The 21703-nt window shown below is 40.8% G+C and overlaps 2 protein-coding genes across 2 annotated transcripts; one reads left to right on the forward strand and one right to left on the reverse strand.

The window, feature by feature from the left end:
- Window positions 1-17: 17 nt before the first annotated feature.
- ten1 (TEN1 subunit of CST complex) lies at window positions 18-2664 on the forward strand. Its single transcript, XM_029429280.1, has 3 exons — window positions 18-178; window positions 658-815; window positions 1357-2664. Exons 1-3 carry the CDS (start codon window positions 90-92, stop codon window positions 1494-1496), a joined length of 387 nt encoding a protein of 128 aa, XP_029285140.1. The 5' UTR covers window positions 18-89; the 3' UTR covers window positions 1497-2664.
- Window positions 2665-3160: 496 nt separating this feature from the next.
- Window positions 3161-18721, reverse strand: evpla (envoplakin a). Its single transcript, XM_029437698.1, has 22 exons — window positions 18663-18721; window positions 14735-14834; window positions 14480-14634; window positions 14136-14259; window positions 13278-13409; window positions 13066-13107; window positions 12568-12729; window positions 12345-12452; window positions 11904-11999; window positions 11650-11760; window positions 10829-10975; window positions 10555-10706; window positions 10356-10453; window positions 9659-9831; window positions 9194-9363; window positions 8816-8954; window positions 8500-8693; window positions 7763-7913; window positions 7579-7662; window positions 7227-7334; window positions 7035-7127; window positions 3161-6927 (listed from the first exon to the last, which is right to left on the reverse strand). Exons 1-22 carry the CDS (start codon window positions 18719-18721, stop codon window positions 3541-3543), a joined length of 5985 nt encoding a protein of 1994 aa, XP_029293558.1. The 3' UTR covers window positions 3161-3540.
- Window positions 18722-21703: the final 2982 nt, after the last annotated feature.

A 21703-nucleotide genomic window follows, 5' to 3' on the forward strand; every position in this document is an offset into this window, starting at 1 on the left:
GAAGTACAGTACCCAGACTTTCCTCAACACTTTTTACACTTATTACTCCATGCTTCATTATTTAAGTATTTCTGATTTGTCTTTCCACTATGCTTCCCGCAGCTACAGTTTTTCATTTCCCCTGGGAAATATACAATGGAGCAGTGCAGGAAGGAGAGTCAGTGAGAGTATTTGGCAGGTGGGTTTTGTTTCTGACACACAGACTGCAAAACAACATTTCTATTTTGCTACGAATTTGTTTGGTACAATACAATCTGTTTGGTGTTTAGATTATGAACAGTAGCGGAAGTATCAATTCAGGTTTCAAAAATCAGATTAAATTATTTGTTATTTAGATCTGTTTTAATGTGATCTGAATGGAGAAACAGTCTTCAAACAGTTTGGTAATGCAGGAACGATAAGTTTTAATGGTTTGTATTAGAGATAGACCTGGCTTTGTGTGGTCTAGGTGGACAAAAAGTTGTGACATTTTCCTTTTATTCAGTAGAATCAAAAGTGTATTTTAGCCATCTCTATTTTCTACTACAAAAAGCAATTCAATCACCCTTTTGTAAATATAGCCATCAGATAAATAAATAAGAATATACCTTAAAAATATTAAATTGTATCATCCAGGCTGATTTAAACAACATTATACCTTCCTGTTACACTTTCCAGACTTGTCTGCTATCAGCCTGAGGAGTCCAGAGCTACACTGTCAGCTCAGCATGCTTCAAAAGAGCATCACGTGTTCGTCCACACCTTGTTTGTGGAGCCTTTCAACCCAATTATTGGGGCCCAGTACCTAGTTCTGGGTGAGATTGAAAAGGCTGAGGGTAAGCAAAGGCTTTCTAATTCAATGTGACTGGAGAATTATGAATTATTTATTAGGATTTTTAAACCACAGTTTTCTGTTTGTTTTGGGTCCACGAATCATTAACAATAAAATTGTCTGGCTATCTGCAAGTAGTATAGTGCAACTATATAGTATATGTAGAAATATATATATAGTGTACGATATATAATATGCAAATATGATTAGTATATTGATTGATTTTTAAAAGCTAGATACAGTTGCAGCGATAATAAAAAAAAATTACGTTTTTTTTTGTTGACTGCATATGCTCATGCACATAAAGATGTACATGTTATGCGACACTTATTCACCTTTACAGTGTAAAGATATAAAACATTGTATGAAACTGTTTAGATATGTGTGGTGTTGAAATAGAGCTTGGAAGTCACAACTGTTTAACTCTCTAAATACTAATGTTTGTTTGCCTCTATTTAAATTGAACTCTCATTCATTTCATTAAAATCTGCTAATTTATAATACATCCAGGACTCTTTGTCTCTATCTGCATCTTCGTTTTACAGGGGTTGGTGTGATGGTCCGCGCCCGTGTGCTCAACTGCGTTGATGGTGTGAACGTTGCCCTTCTGCAGAAAGCCATCAATGAGCAGAGGAGCTTCTTCAGGGAGAGGGATGATGCTGCACAACCTGAACATGCAACATGATCAGGGTCTCCGTTCATCCGGTTTCGCAGGGTGCTCGTTGAGTATCAGGACTACGGCTCTGCCTCTGAAGCGATTTGCCAAGTGAACTTTAAGACCGTTTTGTTAACTGTACAATACTATGTTGTTTTCCTCTGACGTTAACATTTTATCAGTCCCAGGGTTTCTAATTTGATTATTAAAGCCCCAAATTAATGGATTGACATCAGGGTTAAATGTTTAGTCAATGAAGAATTAATAGCCGATGTTTTGGGTCCATGACTTCTGTCATGCGTTAAGGTAATCTGACCATTTTATATGGTGGGAATAACCTGTTATAACATTCCCGTTGTAATTTTGTGGTCTGATGTCTTTCAAAAAAGCATTGAAAATGTTGCACTGGATATGTCATGTATGGGTCGTGTACTATTGATAATACCTAACTATGGATATATTGCACTCATTTTAAAATGGCAAACTTATATACAGAAGTATAAATACTAAGCACTCCTATTGAGCACTTTTTTACTGAGTAAATATATCTATTAGGTTATTTATTAGATACATTTTAAGTAGGCTTAGTCTGGCCTTAATCAGGACTTGTACCGAAGCTCAGCTGGCAGAATTATTATTGAAATAGTTTAATGAATCCACTTTATAACCACATTCATATTCAAAGCATTGGCCTGTATCTGAAACACCACCATGTTTTCAAGGGGTTAAGACAAAAAAAATAAAGTGCACTAGTGCATGTTTAAAGCTGTAAAAAATGTTTGAATTTAATATGAACAGTATGTACTGCATGGTCTGATAAGTGAACTGTACAGGTCCTGGGCTGTACACTAGAGCAACGATTCCTAACCTTTTGATTTCTGAACCCTCGTCACATTATGGCCTACAGTTTACATTGTTTTGTGTAATAATTGACTAGTCCATCAACAAGGAACAATTCTGATAGTTGATTAATTATTGCTGCTGTTTTTCTTGCAGAAATGTCATATTTTGTGGTTCCAGCTTCTTTTTACTGCTTTTCCTTCTTTTCCATGATCGCATAGTTTTGGACTGATGGTCAGACAAAACAAGCAATGTGGTTGAAGATCATGACCGTGATTTCCCCCTCTTTTTCATGTGAAGGAGGTTAAGTGGCCAAAAGAGGTGAACGTATCCAGTATCTCAAAGGAAATAAAGCAAATAAAAAGCATGAAAGTGTAATCTTTCTTTTCTTTTACTTTCTCGTTTTGTAATCTGGTGACCCCTCAGATTAATCCTGGCGTCCCTTTGGTGGTCTGGAACCACTGCATTAAAGAATCGGTGCATCTTTGAATGGACATTTAGTATTTAATGGATTATATTTGCAACTAGCATGCACTGGGTGGAGTGGTGCATATTTCTGCATTGGATATCAGTTGAGGAACACACCCTCTTCCTTCTAATACACTTGTGGTGCCATGCAGGTAAGTGAAATGGGAAGCTGATGTAAAAGTCACCGAGATTTTATTTTTTAACTGGGATCCTAAAATAAGAATGAATCTGTTATTACTTTCTTGAAAGTAAAGGTGGGAAAACTGTCTACAGCACCTACCTGTCTCTTCTATTTAAACAATAATAATACAACACAGCACTGAAAGTGAGGGAGTCCATGCTCTTTAACCATTATAATTTTAATTTATTGATATTTGTTATTTCATAAAGTATCAAACAAGATTGAATTCAAAGTCAACAGTGTCAAGGATAGCCCATGAGTATTACAGAATCAAATCAATCTTCGTAAATAGCATTGCACCATGTCCCAGTATCCCTATTAACACAATATTATCAAAGATAAACTGCATTTATATTCTCAGTTTTTAAATAAAATAAAAAAATCATCTGCCCACATCAGACATGTTTGATAAACAAAGGCAACACAGCAGCAATCATTTTGGCTAGAAAGTGTTGCATTAGAAGACTTTTCCTGAGTCAAAATGTACATTGTAATTAATGTATGGATTTCCCATAAGCTAACAGTAAAAAACAATTGCGACAACACTCCACAGACCAGATAACTCCAACTATGTTGTAAACATATCTAGAATCTTGCATATCTAGTGGATTTGTAACCAGACTCTTTGGAGGAGGCAGGCAGCATCGGTAAGCCTGACACCGGGTCTATCTTACAGCGATCCAGAGCTTGTTTGTAGCTGATCTTCTCCTTTGTGATTGGGTCTACAATATCCTTGATGTACGTCGTCTCGGCCTGCAGCTCCCTCATCATTGTGCTGTCGATCATTTTGGCCCCAATGGCATCAAAGATGTTCACTCTGCAGCCGGTGGTGGGATTGACCAGCCCTCCCGTCAGGTGCTGTGCCTCCATGTAGCGAATGGCAGTGTCCTTTGGCATCCAGCCTTTCTGCACAGCTTCTCCCACAGATAAACACTCTCTGGTCATTGGGTCTTCAACACCAGCGAAAGCCTTTTGTGCATTGAGTAACCTCTGGAGTTGACTGTCCTCAATGAGGCCTTTGGATGTTGCCTTATGAACTGTGTATCTCTGTTTGTTGCTGATGTCAATTATGCCGCCTGTTGTTGCTTGAGCCTCCAGGAGTTTTTGGGCAGTGACTGGGTCGATCAGTTTATTCAGGGTGGCGTTGCGTATTGTATAGCAGGTGTCAGTGTTTGTATCCACTATTCCAGCAACTGGGTAGATATCTTTAGCGGTGGAGAGGTCTGAGGGGACTGATTTCACTGTCGTGGAGGATGTGTGGATGATTGAGTTGAACTTGGGTTGCTTCTTATTGTCACCCGCAACCAGCAAGGCAAACTCTGAGATGGGCATTTTGCCTTTTTTGTACTGTTGTAGATCATTCTCCGTCAGCCGGCCTTCCTTCAGGGCCTCTTTAATGGAGTACTGCTTCCCACTCTTGCGATCTTGCAGTACCGATGTCTCTCCATCAGGTCCCAGAGAAGTTATCTCCTCCCAGTCACACTCCAGCTCCTGCAGGTTAATGTACTGTTGACGATCAATCAGGCCCTGCATGTAGGCGTCATAAGGGGACATGTCTTTGCCTGTATCTGGATCCAGAATGGTGATTTTGGTGGAGACATTGGTCTCTTTGGTCCTCGTCTCTGCATTCTCCTCTTTATGCACATTCTGCAGAAGCTCCCGGATGACGCTGTCTCGCTGATGGATGTTGTCTTTTTCGTCCAGGATCTCCCTCTCCAGACGCTGAGTGTCAGACTCCATCATAAGGCTCTTCTGCCTGCCCATCTGCGTCCTCTCACTCATTAGCCTGCTCTGCTGCTGGAAAGACAAGCTGATGTCGTGTCTCGAGGCTTCGAGTGTCCTGAGCTCCCGCGTGAGGTTGTCTTTCTCCCTTTCTAAGGCATCTCTGTTCAAATTGAGGGTAGACTCCTCTCTTGAAGAGCTGGATTTGCCGCCCGTCAGAAGGTTGATTTTATCATTGAAACGTCGAATTTCATCTTCCAGGTCCTGTCTGGTAAATCTTTGCTCAGACACCTGTTCCCTCAGGCGATCCCTCTCGGCTTCAACGGCCTGGTCTTTCTCAACACGGACAATCTCTTTGTACACTGTCTTCTCACCAGACTTCTCCCTCTGCAGGATCTCAAGCCTATGAGTGATGTTACGGATGTCTCTCTGGAAACGCAAGATATTGCTGGTTTCCTTGTCCATGTCTGACCGAACACCACTTGTCAACCTCTCCAGTTTTGGGTCTCTTTCAACCTTCAGTACCTCCTCAACAACAATGCATTCCTCAATGGGAGGTGGGGCATTTTCCAGCTGCGTGATGCGCAGTCGGAGCTCTCTGAGTTCAAACTCGGCTTGAACCCTCTTTTGACGCTCATCACTCTCTCTGAGGATTCTCTCTTGATCTTCCACCTTTGTTCTCAGCTGCTGCAACTCTAGGTCCAGCTGACGGCGGGTCATCACTTCTTCATCCAGGCTCCTGCCGAGCCTATCATGTTCGACCAACTGCCTTGGGTCCTTCTGTAAACGTACAACCTCCTGCATAACCACTTTCTCCTCAGGCCTCTGTCTTTCCAACAGGATGTATTTGTTTTGCATATCAAACACCATCTCTTCAGTGTTGCGACGCAACTGTGCCTCCTCCCGCACATCTCTTCTTAAGCGGTCAGCTTCTTTCTCCAACAGAGGATCAGGTTCATACTTGATGACTTCTCTGGTGAGGACTTTGGTCTCTATCTTGGACTTTTCAGCCTTCCATTCATCTCTTTCTTTTATCTGCAATCTCACCTGGTCCTGGAGGGAGTTGTAAGTGGTGTGTAAATAGTTCACCTGATCATTTAGCCTCTGAATCTCTTTCTCATTTTCAGGGCTTCTTTCCTCCTTAATCACCTCTTGGAAAACTTCCTTTGTCTCTACCTTCGGCTTCTCAGAACGAAGGATAGACACATCAGACATGACCTGGGTGATTTCTCTCTCCATGTCAGAGCGGTGCTTGTTGGATTCTTGTATCTCTTTCCTGATCCGCATTATCTCCACCTCTGTGCCCGGGTCAATCCGGTAGATCTCATTAGTGATTTCCTTCACCTCGACTTTTGGCTTCCAGCTTTGAACTTCTTGGTAGCGACTGTGGAGCTCCGTCACCTCTCTGTACAAAGAGTTGTTTTCTACACTCTCTTCCTGCAAGCTTGACTGAATCCTCTTGGATTCATTGATGAGTTCAGGGTCTTGTTCAATCTTTTTCACTTCCTTAGTGATGACCTTAGGCAGAATGTTAGGAATCAGTCTCTCAAGGGCATTTATCTGGCTCCTTGTCTGGAAGATTTCATCATTGATGAGCTTGGTATTGTTGTCCTCATCAGAAATTTCAATCCCAAATGTCCGCACTGCTTTCAACATCTGCGGGTCCTGTTCCACTTTAAGCACTTCCTTCTTAACCACCCTCTCTTTGATGTTTGGTCTCTTCTGCGAGAGAATCGTGACCTCTGTTTTCATCTGAATATGTTCCCCATCTCTCACTCGAATTTCATCTTTCATCCTGGCTATTTCTTCTCTTATCTTGGCGGCCTCTATGTCCAGCTGAGGATCTTTCTCAAACTCTGTTACCTCTCTGGTCAACAGTTTGGGTGAAGTGCTTTTGAGGGTTTCCTCCAGGATGGTGATTTTCTTGTTAAACACCTCAACTTCAGTGTGTGTAGTGCTACGCCTGAGGGACTCCTCATGCAGTGTTTTCTGCAGATCAGACAAATCACTTTCCAGTTTTGGGTCACGGTAGTACTGCAGCACTTCTTTCTCCTCAACTCGCGACACTCCTCTGCGACTCTTCAGAGAAATCAGCCTCTCTTTAAAGGATCTCAGGTCTGTCTCGGTATGAGTTTTCCGCTCCTTCTCTTCGTCAATCTCTTTTAACAGACTACTTAGCTCAAAAGAACTCCTTTGCTGGCTTTCAAGTTGCACTTGTTGCTGTGCCACCATTTGGACTTTGTCTTCATTCTGCAGCAGGGCAAGCAAATTAGTTGAATGACAATAAGTTGTCAAATAGTTTTATGGAAACACATTTTATAGTGAGGATGTTTTTTATTCATGACCTGTTTTCTTACTTGTAAAATGAGATTCCTAGCCAAGCCCATCTGTTTTTGCCGTTGGGTGTTTTCAGCTGTTGCTTCAGCGTAACGGTTGACCAGATCCTTTTCCTGTAATAAACAAGACAGAAAGCCATCAGCCACCTTGATTTTTTAATAAATGTAACAAATTTACATTATATTAAAAGTAAGTAGGAGTTTAAATGTTACCTCTTTCTGAACAGCATCAGCCATTTTGAGCATACGAGGTTTATTGGCTACAGTGGCGCCAGCATCCTCAAGTGTACTGTTGTATTTGTCAACGTTGGTCTCGTATTCCTGCAAGTGAAGAATTTGGTGAAGTCATTTATTCAGTTAATCAAGTATGCTTGTTTTCCCACTTTTTACGACTATTTGCAAAAAAAAAGATTAATTAAAAAACTATGAATTAGAAAGGTGATAAAATGACGTCATCACCGATGGTAACAATAGGTGATTTTCTTTTTACATAATGCCTAGAATCACCAATACACTCTCTTGCTGATATTTTACAGCATTGTATTGTAATGTGTTTGAGTCTTACATTGAGAAGACCCTGCAGGTCTTGAGACAGGTCAACCACTCTGTCTACGTCATCTCCCTTCCTCTTCAGGTCATCCATCACCCTCTGTGGTGAAACGATTAACAGGTGTTAATCACTGTGATCATTTAACAATAGCAGATTTATTTTAAAGATTTACATGTGTAAACATAATTCACAGCCTCACCTCTTGGGAGCTCTGCTTGGCAGCGATCTGAGACAGATCATCATTGACGCTAATCTGGTTTTGTGGCAGGTTGTCCAGGAAGGAATTCAAGGATTTGGACGTGCTCTGGAACTCCTGGTTCTTGGTTGAAGCTTCTTGTAAGATGTTTTCTCTGAAGGAATTCATCAATAAGACATAAAATTAAACAATTGACTTTGTAAAAGCTCCGCAATATGGCACTTTCACAATCAAAGATTTTTCTTCCGTGCCTTTTCCTAAGACATATTTATATTTGAGGTATAATTAGCTCAAACTTTTGCCGGGTCATACCATCATATACATCATATCATGTACTGCTTTTTTATGTAGCCTACTGTATGTGTGTAGTTTAAACGTAATGAAAGTATGTCACAAATATGTCACAATCCATTAAGATTTGCAATATGAATTGCCTTTTTTGATAAACAATGCAAAAGAAACTAACAAAAAAAAGAAAACCATGTTTGAGTAGTGAAGTATATATGTATAAACTATAGTGCATGTAAACCTGTCAAAGGTGTCGTTTCATTGTAATACTTTTTTATAGGGTTGAAAAGGCAAACCTATCTGAACTTCACAAAATAAAACAATTAAAAAAAGATTTCATATATAGTTTGTTATATGGTTTTTCTTCTTCTTTCCTATCCTTTTAATCATCCTTTATCTTCTGGGGATCCCGAGCTGATTTGATTTAGTTTTTTTCACAGTCTGATTCTCACCTCTCCTTCAGCTGGTTGGCCACGTTCCCGTAGCGGGTCTGCAGCTGCTTGACCTCTGTTCTCTGGCGGCGGATGTCAGGGCAGTACTCCTGGTAGCCCTGCTGCAGAGAGCTGCACAGCTGCTCTGTGGTCTCCAGATCCTGACTCAGCTTCTTCATGTCGTCCTGAGAGGCTGCCACAGACTTACGCTGGTACTGAATACAGCAAAGGTAGACATGCAATTTAAAAATCTGTAAACTCTAAATTCAATCTATGAGAAAGCCTTACATAAAAGCCTTTTATGTAGAGGTAAGATTTTAAATGCAGATTTCCTCACCTGCATGTCCTCAGCGCGGGCTTGGATTGCGCTTGGCACGTCAGGGATTGGACTATCGTCACTCAGCTTTTTCTCAAACCCAGAGACGAGGCCGTCCACCTTCTTAATCTGACTCTCCAGGTTGAGAGATGCATTCGCTCTGAAAAAAAAGTTAAACGCTATTACAAGTGTACTGAGAGTATTTAGTTCAGAGGCAAAGGGCGAAAAGGCAGACAGACCTACGCCTATAAAAATATGACAGTTGTATGTTTTTTTTCTTTTAGGGAAAGGTTGTCATTTGCAGATTTAAAACAGAGATAACCATATTCTCATTGGAGACTAAAACCCTCCAACATGTCACTGCATGAAAGCAACTTGCCAAACAAAACTTGCACTTACTTCTTGTTGTAGAGGTCAGCAAGTGCTTCGATGCTGTCGAACTTGTTGTTTACATCACTCAGTTTGAGTGGCAGTGCAGAAGAGCTGGGGTCATTGGACAGCAGGGGCTGCATGTTAGCTTGAGCTGCCAGCTTCTGCTGCTGCAGAGCCTTCAGAGCCCGGGCCGCTTCCTATAAGGAACAAATGTAGATACTTTAGATACTTGCACCTGCATAATGCAGGGTTTCATCACACATCAGACATCAAATCATCTAGAGTTTCTCCTTGATCAAATATAAACTAAAAGAAGAAACACGTCTGAATGTTTAAGAAGCTTTTCCACACTTTCTACAATATCTTCACCCAAAGTATCCACAGCTCCTTAAATGACACATGGTTGATGGCATTTGGTAAATTAAAATCTAAAGAGCAGGAACAATCTTAGCTCCAATGAATAAAGATTAAATGTGACTTTATTCCTCTCACCTCCTGTTCCCTCAGCCTCTTGGCCAGATCTCCGGCCGGGTCGCTGCGGCTCAGCGGGGCTCGAAGGCGGCTCAGCATGCTCTCCTCAGAGCTGGCCAGGTCACTGTCCAGCTGGTCCAGCTGCTGAGCCAGAGCTGCCACTTTGGGATCCAGTGGGGCAGAAGACACTGGGGCTAAATGAGGAAACAGGGAAGTTTAATGATTTCCTGGTCTGGTTGTGGCCTTAAAGGAATGCTCCACCCGTAAAATGACCATCGCTATATCAATTGGACTCTCATGGACAAGTAGCATGCCTGCGTTAGCGTGTTTATGCAGAAGTGTTATAAAGGGTAGGGTTTTAGTGAAAATGCATGTGTTTGGGAAGTAGTGAGCATACGACTGGATAAATGAGACAAAACAAATGTTTTTATATAGTCTTGCTGTTGTTAAACGTGGCCCTCATTTACTTCAATACATCAAGACTTTTCTCTGTTTTTGGTTTTCGTTCACCGCAAAGGCACGAGAGAAACATTTATTTCAAGAATCCATGATAACATCGGGTGAGTAATTGATATACAAATGGTCATTTTTGGTGTGAAGTATTCCTGTAAGATAACAATTAAAAACCTTTTTTGCAACTGGTTGTGATTGATGGTATTGAACCAATGATGCCTAATAACTAGGATATTTTGAAGGATTTCAATTTATAGACACTGACCTGATTGTAGGGACCTGGAGAAATCAGATTTCTGATTCTTTAGGGACGTCGCCAGAGCAGCTCTCCTCTTCTTGATGTCTGCCAGTTCACCACCCAACCTAATGAATTTGAAAAAAAGAAGCGATTAGAAACAGTGTTACTGACATATTCTTGCATTGTTTATTGAAGCTGCACAATAATTCAACCTTGCTTTACTTACAGGTCCACTTTGTCAATGGCCTCTGGATCAGGTGGAGGGATCTGGAAGCAAACTCCCGGGAAGGTTTTTCTTGCTCCATCAGTGGAGGTAATGTCCCAGTTCTCATCTGAGTTAGATTTCAGTGTGAACTTATCACCTCTTTCCAGAGAATCCTGGATGATAATAATGAATAATTAAATAAAATACATGCCAACAAAAACATCAGTGCATGTGAATAAGCTTTGACAATTTTATGCCTTTTCTTTGTTGACATTTTAAGGGTAAGAAGCTCCACCTTATCTGTCTCCCAGTCACACAGGGACTCCACAGTGATGGGTCTGTTGGGGGCGTTGCGTCGTAGCTTCAGAGGAGCGATGGTGGTGCTGCGTCTCCTCAGGTCTGCCAGCAGCTGCTCACTGTTCTGTACAGCCTTCTCCTCGGCCTGGTGGGAAACAGACACAGAGGAAAAGATTTCTTAAAGATATTCACCTGATGGTAGATAGCAACAATAATCATCTTTTACATCATCCTAGAATTAAGACTGAATAAAAGTACTTAAAACATGTATCTCCTATTTTAGTTTGATGCATGTTTTTCACTTTGAGTGTCCAAAACAATATAAAATATCCCACTTAATGTATATATTTATGTTTTTTAAACTTTTGGATACCTGATAAATGTTTAAGCAGTGTGAACTGTGAACAATTGAGCTCAACTTCTTTTAAAGAATTAACCTCTTTTCAAACTGAGTAGAGGTAGTGAGATTAAGTATTGGTAAAGGTGTATTGTAGCATGTTGTACATATTTATTATGCAATGTATAAAATCATTTTCATTCTATCAAAACATTTTTTATTGAGTGTCTCTTAATATCTGATAAGGGACCATAGATTAAAAATAAACACATGTTTTTATGTTGATCCTGTCATAAAAACTAATTAAATGAAAATACAAAAGAAAAAAAACATATAGAGAAATACATCCCAGGAAAATAAAGTGATAGGTAGGTAAATAATGTGTAACATACAATAGTAATAATAATAATAACAACTTCTTCATATAACTATTCACAATAAGAGAAGTGGGTGCTGCAGTAGGTAGGTGCAGCCCTCTGTACCTCGAGCTGCATCAGCATCTCTGAGTTGCTCTTCTTGCTGATGGACTTGGGGTCCAGGCTGTTGTTGAGTTTGGTCAATGTCTCCGACAGCTGCTCAGTCTCCATTTGGTACTGGAAAATAGCACAAAAGCATATTTTTTACCTAAACGTTTCTCCTTCCAGGAAGATGTATGACAAAGAGACAAAACAAGCATATCTTCTCACACAAACGTGACTTAAATGCAAATTGTGTGATGATGACAAATTGTGGTTACCCTTTTGTATTCCTCCAGACTGTCCAGGTGTGTCTCCTGACAAATGCAGAGATTGAGGAATTTCTGCCACTCGTTTCGAACAGCATCCTTCTGAGCCTGGAGGTGTGACATAATGTTATGTGTTATGAAAACATCAAACATACACATTTAGGGGTTTATTTACTAACTTTGTCTATTTGTGTCTGTAGATTTCTCCTAAATCCACTAAAAGTTAGCATTAAATAACGCCTCATTTGCATATTTAAACATGACATTTCAGAAAAATGATTGTCTTAATGTAAGTAATGAACTGGGGAAGTTTCATGGTGATGTCTATCAGTTACATGTTTTACGCTATTCACCTGTAAACCTTCTAAAAGTTCATGACATTTCTAAAGACTTTGGCCTGTAAAGCGTTGCATTTGCTGTTGAAAGCAGTGTCTTCTGGGTAATGACGCGTACCTGTATTGTGTCACTGGCAGGGTGCTTCAGTCCCACAAGTCTTTCTCCTTCGTCCTGGAGTTTGTTCACCTCGCTCTCGTGGGACAGCAGGCTGTTGTTTTTGAAGTTCTGATGGAGATCAAATCAAAGTGGGGATATTAACGTGTTAGCTCAGTTTGGATCATTCTGGACAAGCAGCTTATAATGTTTCACTGTTTTGTCTTAACAACACGTCCGTCCTGACCTCATACTGCCTGCGGATGTCAGGTGGGTCCACCATGCGGTCGCTCCAGTCCTGCTTTTTGATCTTATCTTGTTCTTCTCCCAGGAACACCAGTTCCTTGTTGGTGCTGTTCATGTATTCGTACAGGCTGTTCAGGTAGTGGCGACGCCACTTGGAGTTGTCCTAAGGAGAAATGAAATAAAACTCAATAAAGCCAGTTCTGAAAGTATACATGTTTATGTAGTATTGTCATAGTTTTTGGCTTCTTTAATAATTATATGTATATCTTGTTGAAAATGCAAAATAAAACAAATGGCATATCAGCATATTTGTTTTGTTTATTTGGGCATTTTATTTAACAAGATGATGTAACAAAGAATTCATTCTGATACATGAACAGAAGAAAACTTGTGTCTTAAAAGTCAAAAGGGAAATAGTAATTTTGTTGTAACTTTAAACCGTTTTTATTGTCGAGACATTTCTTCATAAAACTCAAAAATAAACAACAACACAACTCACCAGTAGATTGTTGTACTGCTTCTTCAGGACGAGATATTTATCCTAAACGACAAGATAACAACAAAACGTATAAGCTGCTGGAAACAGTTTTTTTTCATTGGGATTGAAGAAGCAGGACATTAAATATTTTGGATTAGCGGCTGTGGTCAATGTAAAGTGCTCAAGCAAAGACGCCCAGAATATCGTCCGAATGTGTTTTCACATATGTTCACCTTGCTGCCTGCAGAGCTGACACAGAGCTGCGAGTTGTAGGCCTCGACCTCTTTGTGCAGGATGTTGTGAGCAGCGAGCTGCTTCTCCAGGTCTGCGATGGTGGGGCCGTACTCCTCCGCGTTCACCAGTTTCTGAGAGCACAGGGAAGAAAACAGTTAATGGTGTGTAGAGACAAAACAATCACCAAGGGGAGAAGTGACAGGCTGAGCACTCTTGAGTTAGTTGTGTAGTTATATTTCATATTTAATGTTGTATTATTTTAAAACATGTACACAGGTGTATACTGCATGTAGAGCAGTGTTATAGCGTTACAGCAAGTTTAAAGGATCTTTTTCTTTTTGTAAACTAGTCCCATACAATGACGTCTCTCAATACTTTCTGACTTCCCTGTGGCTCTTGGCCTGAAGCCCATTTGTTCCTAAAGATGTCAATCTTTAGAAAATCTTTCAGAAATATATAGTTTCATTTTTAGAAAATGCTCCGTAATTTTCCTAAACAGCTAGTTTTCAGCAAACGTTACTAAAACAGGAGTACATTGTGCATGTGTGGGAATAATACACATTTGTAATAAGTATTTACAGCAGCAGACTAAATAAACTAAGGTTTATGGTTCTGAAGGAACATGTCACCCAGAGAGCAATGGATCTCTGTGGCACAGAGGAATAAGATGTAGGCTTTGTCTACACAGGCAATATATGTTCACAGCGTCTTTGTCGGTTTTTTGGTCTTTGAATTTCGGTTTATCTTTGACAATAAGAAACAACGTTATCCTTTAAGATCAAAGAATAACATCGATCCTGGATCTTCAGAGGCTTTTTAAGCAGACTGGCTCAAATGCTCAGTGGTATTATACGTACTTGCTTCTCGTTTAAAACAGGCTCCCAGTCGATTCTGGGCATCAGCGACACGTCGTCAACCTGCTCGAAGATTTCTCGGTAGACGACGCAGTCCTTCAACCAGCGCTCGTGGAGGAGGAGGATACTGGAGCCAGCAGAGAGAGAGGAGATGCAAAGAAACAAAGAACTTAGTAATAATTGAGTTTTCTCTATTTTAATTTCAGCTACTTTTGTTTAGTATTTTAATTGTAAAGTATGCTGTCAGTGTCTTAAGCCTTCAATGAAGGCGTAAGTGCACACACATCTCTCCGTCGTGCAGCTCTATTGTAATTCCTCTGTGTTGTGTTTTTTCTGTCACAACTCACTCGCTCTCGATCTCTTTGGCCTGCGGGTGGTTGGACTTCTTGGCTTTGTCGACGTCGAGGAAAAGGTCCTGCAGCAGGCCCTCAGCCTCGCCCAGCTTGTCTGAAATCTCAGCCTGGTGCTCGCAGGGCCGCTCATTCTTGTCATTTTCAGCGTCCTGGAAGATAAAGACAACAGTTAGGGTGGTTGGTTTTAGAGAAGCCAGTAAAGGTGATGTGAGCACTAGTTTGTGTTTGTCTTTCAGTGTCTGTTCTCACCACAGCCAGCAGGTCCTCCGACCGGAGGATGTCTTTCTCCACCGTGTCGGCATTCTTTTGCATCTGGGTGACCAGCAAGGCCAAGCTGCTGGTCTGGGCCCTGCAGGGTGAGGGGAAGGAGAGGAAACAGGTCACAGATGAAACCACTAAGCACATATCAGGTCGTACGTTATCGAGAATCAGCTCAGTGTTTCTCCTCTCACAATCAAACTCACAGTCACAAATCCTCGTTTTCTGAGAGGCTAGGATGTCCTTTCAGTTTGCCTTTTTACAAATTTCATTCTTAGTCAGGGGCTCTCAGTGATCTGAGTATCTCATTGATCAAAACAGATCATGATTGTTTCCAAATCTAAAGTGACTTCAGGTAGACACACAGCTAAAAGACTCTGATGAGACTGAACACCGAATTAATTTTCTTGATGAACTCAGAATCTCTTAAAAACCAGATAAACCCCAAAAATGTATTTCTCAGTAAAATTGGTTTATATTTTTAGACAAGCTTTACATCACTGTTTTTAAATATGAACTAAAGAGACCACAAATGTTGTAAGACAATAAGAATTAAGGACAAAACAGGTTTGAAGATCTCTGCACTGAGGCAGTTTTCATTTGATCCGTTTCACTCTTTTGTATTTTCTGACTGATGCCAGTCTAACAAGATAAAACACAACGCGACAAATCACGCCCTGTCTGTCTCGTAGGGTCAGTGCGATGACATTTCTTTCCACGCTCCTTAAATGCTAACGATTCCACGGTGGCAGATTGTCCCTGTTTGTGTTGCTGTGTGGGAATGCCACTGAGAGAAGGTACTCAGCTGGCACTCAGAGATGAAGTACGCCCATAAAACCATAAAAACCCTTTAACAAAGTTCTGTATTACAACAGAAAGTAGTTGGGAAACTGAAGTGAAGTCACAGCTGCAAAAACAACCCAGCCGTATTATAAATCATTCCAAATATGACAAGACATTTCACAAGGTAAACTCTTCCTCTGCACCCTGAGAGTTTATGCTACAGGGCTGATGTCACAACCAGAATATATTTCATTCATGCGCTTAAAACTCTGAAATATGTGTAACACAGATCCAAAGAATGTTGGCAAGGATCCCGTGGGTTAATTGACACACATGTCAGAGCTCACTCGGAGTTCAGAGTCAAGTTTCTCTAGGGAGAGGACAAGCAAGTGTTTTATAAAGTAGATGGCTTGAATGATGGAGAGTGATGGAGCGTCAGGTAGTGATGGCGAGATGAAGCTTCATGAAGCATTGAAGCTTTCCATCCAATTGGTTCGCTCATGGACCGAAGCTTCATGGTGCTTCATTTGCTCTACTGCGCCATCAAGTGGACAATAAATGTAAAACCGCGGTTATATAAAGTGTTGATTATGAGGGGACTCAATTGCGGTTCGTTCCCCCTTATATTTCGAATCGCACGCCAAATCCTGAATCCGTCACGTGGTACGGCAGGTCCGCGATTACCCGACACACGCTTCGAAGCCTCGACACGGAAGGACACATCATTAGCGTCAGGTGTGTCGTGTTCCTCCTCCTACACTGACTCACTGAGCTGCCAGCTGATCTGGTTCTGCAGCCGCTTTGACACAATGGCCTCCCTATTCCTACTCACTCAGCAGGAGAGACAGGTATGCGTCGTCCATACACACACACACACACACACACACACACACACAATCAGTGAGTGTCTGGAGGTGAGGAGACATTGCTCTCTCTGCTGGTAAAGAAGAAAATAAATTACAGACAGAGACAATTATGACTCGTTAAGTTATGACAATATGATGTACATGCTTTTAGGGGGGTCTTGGATACTCTTTTTTTTATCTTTAGTTCTTATTTTCTAATATATCTTCATGTCAGACAGTGGCTGCATCTCTGTTGGAGGGTGGTCAACACTGAAAAAGTCCAAATCTGATATGTGGTATTATTAGAAAGATAGTAGGATGTCAACAAAGTAAATACAAACTGTTGACTTATGTTCCTTAAAATAAAAATAAAATAAAGGTGCTTTCTTTTGTTGAGGTAAAATAATTGTGATATGAGGTTGTTGATGAAGGTTTGTCTCCTTTATCTGGGCAGTCAGGTGTGTGTTTCCTCTGATCTGTGGGGCACAGTGTATGTTTGAGACGTTTGTGATCTGTTTAAGCTCCGTCAGCTATACTGTAAAGCCTTGTTTAGTTAAACCCTTTAAAAAAAACTGCTCTTTGTGCGGGTTTTAAAAGTGAATACTTTATAGTATTTTTAATTGTTTTCTGATTAGAGAGCTAAACTTCCAATGTCAAATAATACACTAAAATATATAATACACTGTGTATAAATAATGAGTATTTGTGTTTCATTCATGAATGGCCATAGCAGGATAGCGAGACAGCTAGCAGCGATGGTGGATTTGACTTGAAAGTAGGATAACTGGATAACCCACATAATCTAGAAGGGCTTGTCTGCCTTTTTCAATTAGTTGCAAGATCACAAAACTTGTACCACAAACACTCACTGATTTTCTCACAGCTCACAGTTTATATTGTAAACATTAAACTGTGTTGAATGTTGGGGCTTAAAGAGGCTGAAAGCTGCAGAGTTTGGTGTTATTACTGAGTCTTTATTAAATCACTGTGTCATCAACTACGTGAGTTGATACTGATCACTGCTTATGGGCCTCAGGTCACACACCCTTATCCAGCGACCAGCTCACCCATGCTTACACACACTCACACACACACACACACACACACACACACACACACGATAATTTAAAGTTTCTTTACATTTCGTATAGGTGGATGTTTAAAGTTAGACACTCCTTCTGATGTGAAACCAACACAACTAGGTATTAATGAATCTGTCAGGTGAATATTATCTGTTGATGGATATACATTTTTTCGATTCATCGTTAAAGAAGTTTGTAAAATATTTGCTGGTGTTTGTAACATGTCCTGTCACTGTAAAAGTACAGTTGGGAACCAACGCCCACACAAGAGAAAGAAAGCAGCGCCCTGCCCTCCTCACACCTCAGCAGTCGCACAACATGTTCAGGGAGAAGGTGAAACTACCAGGTCACCTCCTGCCTGTGAAACCTCGTCACTACTGTGACATCCGACAGGCACAAAAAGGGGAAACTATGAATCCTTTTGTAAACTGAATGTGTCTCCAGATTCTCAACTGACACAATGTGTGTTTGAATGTGGATAGGGGTAAAGGAGAGAGTACAAACACATCCTCATCCCTCCACATCACTTAAAGAAGTACAGTGGGCTCATCATAACTCTTTAATAGTTTAATAGCAATGCTTTCAGAAAGGACAATGAATGATCATTTGACTGCTCACTGTCTACACGTTACATATCAAATGAAGCTTATTTAAATCTATCCACCAAATTCAGGTAATATTTTAAACCATGTGTTGTATTAGTGACATATATTTCTACATTTTAAACAGCATCCATCCAGACACAGAACAGCCACATCAAACACTTCTTCTCTCATTGAAATATGTTCACCAGCAATATTTTGCGAGCAGTTAAAAGTCAAACCCTCGGTTCAGATTCGGATAAAACTGGCACCGTATGTTTTGGGTTTGGTTGTCTTACGTTTGTCCTGATGAACTGATGAGTCTCTCTTTGACTTTCACCTGCATTTTCTTTAGTGTCCTACCTCATGTTTACAAAGTAAACCTGACCTCAGGGCTCTGGCAAACACCTTGTTAAGCTTTCACCATCAGAGAGGATTAACGTTAACTGGAAGTCAGTGGGCAAACATTTCAACCGAACTGTAACGGGAGGGGAACCACAACACTCAGAGAGAAAGAGGAACAAGAAACATGACACAGTTCTTGGCTCATGAGATGGTGACATGACCGAGATAAACACACTCACACACACATTCATACGTGCATTACATTCATTAAGGAACTACTCACTTGCTGATCTTGCCCGAGCCCTTGAGCGTACCATCCTTAGGCTCCTTTTTCTTAAACATCCTGGAGGTCATGTTGGAGGTTCAGGCACAAAACAAAAATCCCTTTCTCTTTCTCTCTCTGTCTCTCTCTGTTACTCCTTCTTCGTGTCTGTCTTCCTCACCCTGTGGCTCCCACTCGGTCTTTCCTCTCCCTTTGGTTCGTTTCAAACACACACTCACGTCAGCACACTGTTTGACGCTGGCAGCTCCTCCCAGACAGGTTAACTTACAGGTGTGTCACCGCCCAGACATCCACCTTGCAGAGAGAAGACCGGACAGACTCGTTCCCAGCGCTCGCTCCCTTCCTCCCATCCTCGGCCCTGCCCTTCCTTTTCATCACACTCAGATCATTCACACTTTAATCACCATAGATACTTAATTCATGGGGGTGGACGGACACTGAATTCCTGCAGGGGGTTGGGAACAAAACAGTTTATTTATGGTATTCACAAGTAAACAAACAGATCACTGACAGTTGGGAGAAATTAGGTTATTTCTAGTGACGCACTTTATTGGTGTGCCGTGGTGGTCTACGGGTTGCTTTGTTGCTTGTCACTCCCCATCTGTCTAATAAAGGCATGAAATGCCCCAGTTTGTCACAATTATCACACCTCTGATCCAACCAAAGGTATGAAAAGCCACATTCATCTAATATTCGCAGTAACAAATGTAATCCATGGTGATATACATATAATATGAACAGACTGTGGGCAGATTACATACATTTACATGCCTACTTTCAACTGTATACAATCAGAAGATTGTTTCCTTCCCTTTCCCTAATTTTCTCCCCACTCTAATAACCTGATAAGTACACAAAGAACGTAAAAGGGGTGGTGCGGTGACAAGAAACACCCCTTGCAACATATACCATCATATTTATTTTTAGGCATCACCACTCAGTGCTGTATTCATGGGAAGATTCCCAACATCACCGTCTCTCATCCCATCAAGTGTATGCCATTTTTTACAATCCCAAATAATGTGACATATCTTTTAAACCAGACATTAATGTCAGGTAACTGGTGACTTTTATCCTCAAAGATGAGCCTGTGAAACAGTGGTTCCATTCAAAACCTCCAGAATGGGATTTTTGAAGGGTAACAACGCAATTTACCATAAATAAATGTCTATAATGATAACATGTTTTTATCTAGTTTCTTTCATTTCGACACTAAATTGGGGTTGTGTCGAATTGGATTGTTTCATTTTAATTACAAAGAATATTATTCTTATTATTTACAACTAGAATTGTTATGCATTTATTTACATTTTACCCGCTCTGTTCACGGCCATCTTCCCCCGGACAGATACACTCTGTGGTACAAACATAGTGTTTAGTCAACAATGGAAAAGTGTCTGACAGCCTGTGGGCCAGAAAGGAAGTTAATTATGTAATACATTCCTTTAGACAACTCCATACATTGCACAGTCCCATGTGTAGCATCTACAAACACGAGTCACTCAGGTTCAGGGCGTCTCTCTGCAGCATATCAACAAAAGGAAGTCATGGCGGCGAGGAATGCAGCTGGGCGGCTTTCCTTGCAGAGAGCACACATTTTTGATCAGGCCATTCTCTCTCTCTCTCTCTCTCTCTCTCTCTCTCTCTCTCTCTCTCTCTCTCTCTCTCTCTCTCTCTCTCTCTCTCTCTCTCTCTCTCTCTCTCTCTCTCTCTCTCGCTCTCTCGCTCTCTCTCTCTCTCTCTGGGTGTGTCCACCTGTCTGGAAAAACCTATACTCTTTCTGTTTTTTTCTGAAGAGACTATTGATCCAGATAAATGTCTTCAGGGAACAATCAGGGAGACTGGTAAAACAAAATGGGGACAAAACTAAGAACCATGCTAGTGGCTTTGTGAGGCTACTTAGCCACAGCCGAGCTAAAAATCAGAAAAACTTTGTCCACAAGGCAAATGATATTAGCTGAATGCTAATGTCAGCATGCTAACATGCTGATTGTTAGCAGGTGTAATGTTTACCATGTTCACCATCTTAGTTTAACACGTTAACATACTGAACCTTTACATAAGCAAATACAGAAGCATTTTTATGAACTTAGACATAAACCAAAGTTTTGGACTTTTTTTTTTTTTGACCCGATGTTACGGCTAGATGTCAGGCCCTGAACGTTTGAGCCGAATTCATGGCAATCCATCCAATAGTTGTCAAGAAATTTTATTAAACAACAAAGATGTCAACCTCATTGAAGAAACGTCAGGAGATCCTCAGTCTCTAGGATTCATCCTGAATATCTGTACGAGATACAGTTGTTGAGACGTTTCAGTTTGGACCAAAGTGGTGGACGGACCGACAGACCCATCCATAGAGCCACGCTACCTGCATGGCTAAAATGATGAACAGAAACGATCAAATGTTCCAATATTGAGAGAAATCGAAAACCTTAGAGGTGCTGTACATGACAAGTGACAAAACGGCTGTAAATCTAGGGATCAATAACATGCACACGTTCACTTTGATAGTTTACATGGCAACATTAAACATAGCAGGTGATTGTCTGCATGCCTCCAGTTGAACCGAGTAAATGACAAAGGTGAGGGTGTGTCGGGTCTGTTACACTTAACTACACACAGCAGACAAACAGCGTGGTCTGGTCTACAGTCAATCTTACTAAAGCTTTGATGCTTGCACTGTAGCTTGGACTTTTTCACTTAACCACAGTACTGTACAATCAGCGGAACAAATAAGTATGCCACTAGTAAATGGAAATGTTTCTTTGATATGAAAAGAACATCCATCTTAACTTTTCATCTCACAAAAACCTTAAATAAAAGTGAATAAACAGAAATGTGAAAACACACTGAATAAACTGATTAGACATGTAAAACTGTTAGTGATACGGAGTCTTATCTCAGGTTTCTCTGCCTTCAGTCCATCCATTTCTGTGTTTCTGGAGTGACAAAGGTATGCGTGTATAGGAAAGTGATGACAGGCAGCAATAAGACATCAGGTAGAGATGCCATGTGTGTTTGTGTCCGCAGCGGTAATT

Source organism: Cottoperca gobio, chromosome 1 (assembly GCF_900634415.1).
Source record: "Cottoperca gobio chromosome 1, fCotGob3.1, whole genome shotgun sequence".
In the NCBI taxonomy this organism is placed as follows: domain Eukaryota; kingdom Metazoa; phylum Chordata; class Actinopteri; order Perciformes; family Bovichtidae; genus Cottoperca; species Cottoperca gobio.

Coding starts and splice junctions, on each gene's coding strand:
- ten1 (XM_029429280.1), top strand. CDS start 90: ATGCTTCCCGCAGCTACAGTTTTTCATTTCCCCTGGGAAATATACAAT. Junction 179..657: donor TCAGTGAGAGTATTTGGCAG/GTGGGTTTTGTT, acceptor TACACTTTCCAG/ACTTGTCTGCTATCAGCCTG. Junction 816..1,356: donor TGAGATTGAAAAGGCTGAGG/GTAAGCAAAGGC, acceptor TTCGTTTTACAG/GGGTTGGTGTGATGGTCCGC.
- evpla (XM_029437698.1), bottom strand. CDS start 18,721: ATGTTTAAGAAAAAGGAGCCTAAGGATGGTACGCTCAAGGGCTCGGGC. Junction 10,707..10,828: donor GTGACTGGGAGACAGATAAG/GTGGAGCTTCTT, acceptor ATTATCATCCAG/GATTCTCTGGAAAGAGGTGA. Junction 7,663..7,762: donor CCAAGCAGAGCTCCCAAGAG/GTGAGGCTGTGA, acceptor GTTTCACCACAG/AGGGTGATGGATGACCTGAA.